The sequence below is a fragment of the Egretta garzetta genome, unplaced genomic scaffold, assembly GCF_000687185.1.
Source record: "Egretta garzetta isolate BGI_Z169 unplaced genomic scaffold, ASM68718v1 scaffold206, whole genome shotgun sequence".
NCBI lineage: Eukaryota > Metazoa > Chordata > Aves > Pelecaniformes > Ardeidae > Egretta > Egretta garzetta.
Window position 1 is genome coordinate 2,773,012 of NW_009259984.1, and position 10,913 is coordinate 2,783,924.

Consider the following 10,913-nt stretch of genomic DNA (forward strand, 5'->3'; position numbering starts at 1 on the left):
TGCAATTTTATTCAAAGTTACAGTGCGTTGCTGTTTAAAAAAATAAAACCAAACCATATCATTCTGATTTAAGATACACTGGGGAAAGAAAAAAAAAAATTCCTACGTTTTGGGGTTTTTCTTCCCCACAATCAAGTGCAATATTTAACTTTAAAAACCTATGAGAAAAATGCCTTAGGAAAAAATGTCTGTATTGATTGGTCTCTTCGTAAAGCCAGAATAATTCTCTTAAACCAGGATGATTATTGAAAAATGGATAAGGACAATAAGAAAGGATAAATTACTTGTTTTTTCCCCATTAGAAAGAATGTAAGACTATATTCTTTGAGCAGTCTTCAGTCTTTCTTCATCATTATACATTATTTGGTGACGCTGGTCACATTCATTTATATCATCTTACAGAAAAGTACCTTTTAAAAAATGTCTGAAGACCTAGAAATACCTTCCTGGCTACTGTAAATAGATAAAGTCAATAAAACAAGACCCCTAGTTACTATACTCATCTTAGGTTCAAAACACTTAAAATGATACAATTCCATTCATATCAGTTCATCTATACCTGCACACAGCCTGAATCTGACTTTCTTATGCTATAGTAAATTTAAGAACAGTGGAAGAACAGGAAAGTAGTTTACAGAGAAACACTGGGACTAAAATCATACTGTAGCACATTTCTGTAAACAAGGAGCATGTAATTCTGGAATTATACAGTGACCAAGAAGTATTGCCTATCCGTAGAGTATGTTAAGAAAGGGGTAGGTATCTAACTAAATCCGTTAGTACGTAAGGGGTAGATGGGCAAGATGTTTCCAACAATAGTTAAGTTCAAGAAAGCATAGCAATTCCCCTTGGTCCTGCTGTGAATTGATATGACTGACACAGAATGACTCAGCTGATCTGCACGTGAGAGTTGTACACATCCTCAGAAGCCACAGCCACGCAACAACATGGAATAAAGAAAACTGCTCCTGAAACAACCGCTACCAAGATACGGAGGAATATATCCAGAGCCTGGTATTTTTATTCCTTAGCATTAACCCCTCACAGGGTAAGGCTTTGCAAAAAGAAACATGCAGAAACATTTACGTGAATGCAAAAGAAGCTAAAAGGTAGAATTAAAACAAAAATATCTGCATCATCGAGAGTCCAATCAAATAATAACATGGATATGAAGTATCTGGTACATTTTCCTGCTTGTATAAAAGTATCAGCCAGAGGCAATAAAGCATGCCTCAGACAGATATATCGAAGAGATCTAGCATAAGTTTCCAAGTGGTTCTTTGTCTCTTTTCTCATTCTCTTTTATTATGACTCATAAAGCAGAAAGACATTTTTCTTCCGTAGACAGAGGTGTTCATCTGATAGGCTACAGGGAATTAACGTTCAATGGGAAAGACTACATCTTGTCAAAAAGTGTCTCCATAAGACCAGCAAGGTTATTCATGGAGAGAGGAGTAACTTCAAGAACCACAGTAAATGTGATAACCATGCAGAATTAGTTTTAACAGACGGAGACATAAGAGTTAGAGAACTTTATTTTCAAAGCCTGCAAAGGATACTGTTATTGTTCAGACTGGAAAGACCCATACACAACCTGATCTAGGAAGGTATTAATACATCGGGGCAGGGGGAGGAGAAAGGGGGGAATCAAGATGCAAGAACCCCAGTGGCATTAATTCTCAAAGTTTGAGTTTCGAGAACAACTCAGTTCAGTAGTATTCCCATCACTATCATGTTCAAATAAAAAGATTCTTGCTACTTTTGCATTACTGGCCTGTCTTTAATAATCTTTCCCCAAAGGCATAACTCTGGCTAGAAATGCCACTTGTGGCATCAGTTTTAGAATCTGAAGCAGCCTTCTTTTTTCAGGCACAGAGTCCTATAATTGTGTATAATTTAAACATTTGGTTCTTTAGCTGTAATATGGCTTATGCCAGACTATGTCAATGGAAATACTCACTATAGAAATCACTTCCAATTTCTTTTTCAGTTTGTCTTCAGGACCTAAAGAGAACTTTTCCTATACAAAAGCTGCCCCTGAAAGATTAAATGAGATGCCCCTACCAAAGTAGGAAAACTCAACGAAGAATGGAGATCTCCTTAAATTGCTTAGGCTCAAGAACTGTGCACATTCCCATTCTGTTTTCCTGGTGTAAAAAGTTCTGTTTAAGTGATGAAATAATCCTGGTTTCCTTCCTGTGGCATAAAGCTTTGGGCTCTGAGGCTTGACAGAGATGCAGTGTAACTTTATCACTGTTTTGGCATTTAGACTACCGGCTGGTGGAACAAAGGCAAAAACATTAATATTACTAAAGTTAACTCTGAAAATAACTAAATAAAACAGTTATACAAGTATACCCTGAAGAACAGGATTAATATTAAACCTCAATGAACCTATTTCTTGTCTCATTCCAAATTATTCCTGTCATATCAGCTGAGGCACAGACACAGGCCCAAGCCTGCATTCCTAGTTCCTGAAGTCCTTAAATTATAATCAGAATTTCACCTCAGTAAAACAACTTCCCTTCACACAAAGTTTACAGAGTGCAGCAATGTGAACCAATACATAATGGAGTGTTATCTGCCTCGCTTTGTGGAGATTCAGAGAAGTATCTGAAAGAGCTCTGAATGTAAAAATATGTGGTGCATCAGCACTAACAATCATTATTCTGAACAGTGTTAGAGTATTCAGATTTCTGGGACAGGTAATGGCACATGCTACTGTCCTGATACTCACAAAATTGAAATGTTTACTAATTGCTTTTCAGGGAAGAGTAGCTGGACCAGTACTAACTGCTGCTGCTCCCCTCTGTCGGCAACAAATGAAGTAGAGTCAGAGTGCAGGGCCATGGAGTCACCACACCATGACATGTGAAGGGCTCCCTATGCCTACAACAAGTAGGCAAAACACCAGGACTTTTCAAAAAAATCCACTGGATACCTGTTTCAGTCACTAGCATATGACAGTCATTGTATTACAGGGCACCATTGTGTGAAAGTGTTCTCAGACTTGCCATAAATGGACAGCTTGACCTACTCTTTGAGGAGTTTGTACCTTTGATACAGTCTAACACAAAGCATTACATTTTCCCATCTACATTCTCAAGTAGTTTCCATTGGATGCATCTCCAGGTCCTGACATAAACTAGTGCAATACCTTTTGCCAAATAAGGCAAAGGACACAAACATAAATTAGTAATATTGAGCAAGCATGAGGATAAAAGCTCCTTACAAGTACAAAATGTTGTTATAAACACTTGGAGCTTTTTAAGGAAGGTGATATAAAGGAGATTTATTATACTTACACATTAATTATGTGCCATCTTAAAATGAACTGTGCAGCTGTTAAACTTATTTCTTAAATGCCACTGCTCATCTAAACAAAAAGAAAACAAACTCAGTCTCCTGCTGGGCAACATGCTATTCCTGTATGGGATTTGTCATGTAAAAAGAAAGAAACATTGTAAATATTTAGCTGGATATTCCTATGTAGATCTTTTCTAGGAGAGCACAATGAGGTTTTCCCAGTGCAACAGAACAATTTTTAGAAGTTAAGAAAATACACAGTTCTTTCAGCTGTGTTTACTATTTAAAAAGGCATCCACACAGCTACCTAGTTTCTCCTTATTATGTCATGCACAAAGATGCTCTGAAACATAAATATAATTGACATCTCCAGAGGAGAATTTGAGAATGCATAAAGAGCTACCACTGATCTCACTCATTGCAACCCTCATGTAGACTTCCAGAAGCCATTTAATGTCATTAAATACACTGCAGCTGATACTTCATACTTTCTCATGATTTCAACTAGTGCTTGACTTCATAGATTCAAAGTACAGATTAGTGTAACCTGAACTAAATCTGTTCTGCTATTGATGGGAGAGTGATCTACAGCTGTGACATCTTCTCTGCTCATGCTCCTGCTCATAGTAGCATGAGCAGTCACACAGTTGCACATTTTGTTGGAAGCAAGTACCTGAAAAATTTGTTAGAATTAGTATCAGTTCCCCAACCTAACTGAGACTGCATGGCCGCAATAGCATTAGCACTGGCACAAAAAATGTATCAGAAACACAGTCACGTAAGGAAACGAGTGAAGAGCTACACTTTCTGATACAGGAAGAGCTTAATTCAGCTTAATTTGACTGTGAAACTATACACCAGGAAACCTTATTAGCTTCATGAGTACCCTAAGTCAGCCAAACACAGTGCTAAGTCTCAAAGCCATTTGACCCACTCCTAAGCCCTGTTCCCATGCTGCTGCACACTCCCCTGGTGCTGGCACAGGGCTTTTCTCAGGTGCACAAAGCCCTGGATCACACAGTTCATCTGTTTAAAACTAACCATTATTTTCACAGTTTCCCTGAGATAAATTCCCCAATGTGCTGTGCACACACAAGGGCAAATGAAGCACAAACGCTAGAACTGGGAAAGGACTGGCACTGCCATCTTCCTGCACTGCCCGTGGCCTGAGAAAGAAAACAGAAATTAAGATTTTTCTGTCTTCTTTTTTATTTGTTGAGGTTTCTCCGAGAACTATACTAACACTGCTCTGTGTATTTACAGGTGATTCCTCAGCTGTAGTTTCAACTCAGCAAATATGATCAACACAAGTATTTGCACAAATCCAAATTATAATAAAAGTATGTGACTTAGCATCATTTCAGAAGACTACAGGCACTACTTTAAGGTGAAAGAATCAATTCTATATACATTAATTTGTTTGTATAACAGAGTCAAGGTCAAGCAACTTAAACATACAACTAAGGGAATCAGGAATGAAAATTTTATAAAATTTAGGTTGTAATAAGAGACACTTTTTTTATTTGGACATAATTTAAAAGACTGAAGAAATACTTTTTATAGTATTTACAGCTTGCCAGTATAGTTGGAAGAATTATTTTCCAATGGGCTTAGCACGACAGCTGGATATTTCAGCATACTATGTATGCATCAGGATCATAAATTCAGGAGCTGTATAATCTGAACGGAGTAGCCAGTTCTCACAATTATGCAACACAAAAAAATTTAAACAATGTTTATATTAGAAAATCAGCGCCTAAAGTTACATTTAAATGAAAGCTTTCATTTAAATTCAAAGGTGAGTTGCCTGCACCTACGAGAAAAGAAAATCTCCAAAACTAACACAATGAAGACTAAAAACTAAAAGGAAAATAAAAACTAAAAAAAAAAAAAATCTGTTAAATAGTAGTGGTTTTGACACAATTAACAACATATACTGTATGAAAAGATGTTTAGAATTTGAGAATACTCTAGCTAATCAAAGATGGCTGCAGTAAAGTACAACTTTTTTTTTTTTTTTCTTTTTTAAAAGACATGCTCGGTTTATAGGCATTGAATTCCTTCCAATCTAGATAAAGTACCTATTGTGTCTTCAAAAACTGTGCTAAATGTTTTGGAGGGGGATTGTGTTGTTTGCTAAATTGAGAGATAGGATCACTCCAAAACAAAAGTACAGTATGTTTCCCGAAGGGTGAATAATTCAGTCTTCCACCTTGATAAGTCATTATTACCCTGTTATTCTAAGTATGACAGAAATGTCAAGGCCTGGAAGCTTTAACGGCAAGCAGGCACAAATAAACAAAAAGTAGCTGAATACAAAATAATACAATACACACAACAATGTAAAACCCTAGGGAAATCTATCAGAAAAGTCCTCAGAAAACAAACCATGCTACAGTGTGCATGCCAGCAACCATCCTTGTATACAAACCAGATTCACATCAGGCAAAGAATACGTATTTTGCTATTGGCTGTATGCCATAAAAGGGTAAGCTACAGTGAGACAAATGAAAATCAGTAGTAACATCAATCAAACATCAGCAAACACGGAAACTAAGACTACAGACAGATGTTCATAGCAAGAATTAAAATTACTGTCCCTGAGCTGCTTATTGCCACTGTCCTGGTAGAGGTCATGATGCCTTGAAGTGGAATGCAAACTATTTGGTTGCTTACTTAGGTGAAGTCTGGCAGCTTGTCTTAATCTGCTGACGGTTTTATGATAAGCCATCAATCTTGACATCAACATGGTTGAGATGCACATAGCTATTTTGCTCTCCTTGTTCTTTTGTTGGGCCAGCAACATCCAAAATACAGGCAGAATACAACTGTTCAGTGATTCCAGCTAGATCCTCCAGAAACCCCCAAGCACTCAGGCTGAAGCTCTAAAACATAGATCCTACACACTCAGATTACCCTCCCTCTTTAGGTACCTAAGTCCATTTGATTTCCATGGCAAGTTCCTAAACATCCCTGACAACCTGGTCTAAGGAAGCCCAGTTCCTTGACCAGAATCAAGGTTAATTGAGATTACAAGAAATAACAGTCCAATTTATTACCACATTCTTATTAAATTAGAACTTGCTCAGCCTAATTGAAGAATGTTACCTAATTAAAACTGAGTACTTTGGGCAACAATTATCTAAAACTGAAGTTCACTCATGCTTATGTCACATTAAAGTGACTCTTGTCACGTTTAGAGGGGGTCCAGAGAAGGGCCACCAAGATGGTCAAAGGTCTGTGAAGCCTGCCATATGAGGACAGGCTGAGAGCGCTGGGTTTGTTCAGCCTGGAGAAAAGGAGGCTCAGAGGTGACCTCATCACAAATGATGTACCAGTATTTAAAGGGTGGCTACAAAGAAGATGGAGGCTCCCTTTTCACAAGAAGTCACATGGAAAATAAAAGGGGTAATGGGTACAAGTTAATCCTGAGAAAATTCTGACTCAACGTGAGAGGAAAATTTTTCACTATGAGAACAGTCAACCATTGGAATAATCCCCCCAGAGAAGTCATTGACTCTTCCACATCGGACACTTTCAAGATGCAGCTGGACAGGGTGCTAGGCCATCTTGTTTAGACTGTGCTCTTGCCTAGAAAGGTTGGACCAGATGATCCTTGAGGTCCCTTCCAACCTAGGATTCTATGATTCTATGGTCACCAGAAGAGCTACTGAGTCCTTTCCTTTTGCTTGCATAACTGTTTCTATATCCATATGATGAGCCAAACCAAGGAGTTGATTTGCCTGAAAACTAATCTGACTAACAATGATCAGCTTTAGCTAGATCATCTTGTCTCAATCTATCTCATTACATAGTTATCTGATGAATAGTACTGGCAGAAAAGGGGAGACTGAAAGCAGTCATTCCCTAAAAATAATAACTAAATATAAATATATAAACTTGTTAGGATCATCAAAAGTACAATTAGCACTTTAGAATGTAAAACTAAACTATGAAAGGTAACAATGGAAAACCAATTAAAATGAAGCCATGTTCCTGTGAAAGTGAGATTTCAAACAGGGTTAATGTGAAATGTACTCACCATGTGCTAAGAACATTTGTAGACATATATCTATGTCACACTTAGGAGAAGACAATGAACAAAAATTTATAAAGTCTATGACAATACATCTTGGCTAGACACAGACAGACAAGACATTGCAGAAATACAAAATAATCATTAGATGAACACGTACTAGATGGGCAAAACAAGTAACTTTACAATACCAAGAAGTAAAAGAGCATGCCAGAAACTCTAGTGTTACTGGCAAATGAGAAGTAATACAAGAGGTGAAAAAAGAAGAATGAATTGATGAAACTGATGAGAATTGTGAAAGTAATACCTCCTCAAATACACAGTATAGCAAGAATCAGCCAGGGGGGGAGGAGAGGGATGTCGACACGACAGACAAAAAACCCAAAACCAAATCAAAACCAAAACAAAGAAAAACCACTATTCAGGCACCAAAAAACTCAGACAGTAAAAGGCTGCACTATTCTCTCCAACTAGGATGTCAATGTACCTGTCTTCAGACTACGATAGTAAAAGACTTCAGAAGCAGAAATCTAGAATAAGCAAGTATCTACTAATCATACAACTCTGCATATAAGCAAACCAGAGTATCCAAGTTCAAAGGTGGGGAGGAGAAGGTGGGGGCAGGTTTTGGAGGGAAAGCACAATGCAAAAGGAGAAGAAAGTGGTTGGGCTTTTTTGTTCAGAATGAAAGCCATTAAAATGCGAGAACTCTTTTTGGACTTTCACAGAAAATAATTACTAAACGTTAGCTTTACTGTATCATAAAACAGTTTCACTCAGTATTAGTCAGCTCCATTGTACTGTACAAGCAAAAGTAAAGATATCCTCCTCAGTAAATTAAAAATCCCCAACTTGCACATTTGGGTTACATAAATAAGTGACAATATAAAAGACAATGTGACACAACATTAAGTATTTTCATACTATTTGTAAATATTTAAGGTAAGAGAGTTGCTCTCTATTATTGTTCTTAGATATTTTTTTAATGCATATGGAAATAGCATCATCCTTTCCAAATGGAGCACAACACAGACATCAGTAACAATTCATTTCAATCTCACCAAAGCAATTTTTAGAGTGGAATTTTCAGAAAAGGCAATGTCTTTTTGGTTAACATCAAGAAGAGTCCCACATAAGGGCCAACTGAAGGACAGCAAATAATGCATCTGTGTGAGAAAATGAGGCATGAAAAGACCAGACTGACATTATTGTTAAACAGGAACAGGCAGAGGTATTGTATTATAATAGATTAAAAAATGCCAGACGAGCCAAAAATACATACCTTTGTAGATTATATAAAGGATACTACCTGTGTTACAGGCAGCTTTTCAACTCTGTTTGCTTATATTGCGCTCAGTACAGGGAATGCAATATACTATTGAACAGCAAAAGCTTCCACTGGATTATTGTATTAACATACACAGACAATCACAGCAAGTGATTGCCTTACAAAAAGCTTATGAAGCAGAGATGAAGCTACCTTTCAGCAATGAGGACAATGCAGAGGCAAAAATGAAAACTCCATCACAAGGAAAAGAGTATTATGTCCCCAGAACAGTTGCTCAAGTAGAGAGAAAGCAGATGAAGATGTCAGAAGAAGTTCAAGGCCAGGCTAAAAAGCAATTAGTAAGATGAAAGATACGAAGTGGAACCTTTTACCCTTTAACAAGGCAATGATCCAGTAAAGACATATTGCTGGAAACATGATCTTTAATTGGGAAAAGAACAAAGAAATTTGTAAAAAGTCAACTATGCTGATTGCCATGAGATAAAAACTAAAACTGACATGCATCCTTTGCAATGATATGCACCACATGCAAACTGTTTCCTCTGAATTTCCCTAGAGTCAACAGACTGCTCTGATTACAGAAACTATTAGCAACGCAAGTTTTAAAATCCACTATTTAAAATAGTTCAGCATTAAAAAAAAAAAAACATAGACAAAATTCAGTATCAAAAGTAGTATCAGTGGACAAAAATGCTTACCTAAAAATAATGCCAGGTGCCCCAAAAAGAGAAAGTTAAGGCACTGAGAATATGTACTCTAAACATTGAGGAGAGGCACAGACTAGAAGAACACTTAAAATAGCAGAATAGGCAAACTGAGAGGGAGCTGCAGCTGGTTCTCCAATTACTAAGTATTGTTTAAAAACGCATATTCCAATCAAAATCTCTCATAACATTTGCAGTCTCAAAGACGACTTACACAGTAGTTGAAAGATCTGTATTTTAAACTATCAAAATTTAAGTTATCCAAGTAGCTGCAAATAAAATACTTTAAAGAACAAGAAGAAGGAGGTAAAATGAAAAACCAGAACACAGGGAAGGGTTAATGTAGTATATTCTACAGTATTTCCTAAGGACTATAAAACTAATCTCCCAAGTTTTCTCTTCTGAAAGCCCAGACTCATACAGTATGCTCCAACAGCTCTGTTACCAGTCTGTTGGTAACTGCTCATGCCTTAGAGTGAATATGAAGTCACTGAACGACTGGTGTTATTAATGTTAACACTCAGGCAATCTTGCAAAATCAACTGCAGGGGAAAAAAAGATGAAGTACGACTCAGTGCTTGGCGAGGGCCATATTAGAAACTCCGAAAATAAATGTTTATACATGTACACAGGCATTCTATTCTATGCATTTTTTAAATAAAACTACAGTACTTATTTTTATCTTGTCAATGTGTTTAATGTAGCAGAAAGTAAGAAACTACTACTGAAAGACAGAAAACAAGAGTGAAGAGTAATGCACTAGAAAAGCTGTATGTAAGCATGATGGTCAGCAATGTTTCATAGTAATATTTTAAGAAATACCTGAGCAGATAAACAGCCCTTTCAATATCACCGAGTTCTTCATCAACTGTCAATCTTTCTATTTCTTCTGCTGTCTGTCAAGCGTGAAACAGAGATCATGAGTTTACAATGCCTTACTATTTCCTGATTTTAATCTTCTTCAAACAACCCCTTCCTCCCCACATCTAGAGATAATTCCATGAGTAATTTGAATTTAATCCTTGAAATCTCTAGCCAACATTCCAAATTCAAATTAATCTTTCACCAGGAAAAGATGGGATGTAACAGAAGTACAGTTCCATGTCAGACACTATCACTATTAATCACTTAAAAGTATAAACAAGTCACATATAAATTAAAGACCTAAGTTAGTCTATTTTTTCAAGCTTAATATTCTTATGCTGAAAATATTAAGTCTCTGCTATACAGAATTCGCGACTGTTTATTCCAGAATGACTGAAATTTTTTAGTATCACAGTGCGGTAAAAAATAAACTGTCTACTCAGTTAGCTGTGCATAAATAAAACAGACATCATTTCAAACGGATTTTAAAGCATCGTTCTACTTGGAAGCATATACCTTCAGGCTCCTGCGTACTGGCCTCTCTATAATAGTTAGTTCCTGCAGGTCTTCTATGTATCCAAACAAATTGCTCTGACTAAAATCCATTTTGGAGAAGAAGATTATTGGATGCATGTAACAAGTAAAGCCTTTGGCAACCGATGCTCTCCGCGAGTCTCACATCGCACTGACGGAGGCAGGACCGACACGGCGCAAC

At 37.0% G+C, this 10,913-nt stretch overlaps 1 protein-coding gene across 1 annotated transcript in view; it reads right to left on the reverse strand.

Annotated features, from left to right (window-relative positions):
• Positions 1–10,831, reverse strand: part of PPP4R4 (protein phosphatase 4 regulatory subunit 4) — a 71,914-nt gene extending 61,083 nt beyond the window's left edge. The window contains exons 1-2 of the mRNA XM_009640511.1: positions 10,715–10,831; positions 10,157–10,230 (exon numbers count right to left, since the gene is read on the reverse strand). Of these exons, the coding sequence (XP_009638806.1) occupies positions 10,157–10,230; positions 10,715–10,831 (191 nt within the window). The remainder of the gene's footprint in view (positions 1–10,156; positions 10,231–10,714) is intronic.
• Between the last annotated feature and the right edge of the window lie 82 nt (positions 10,832–10,913).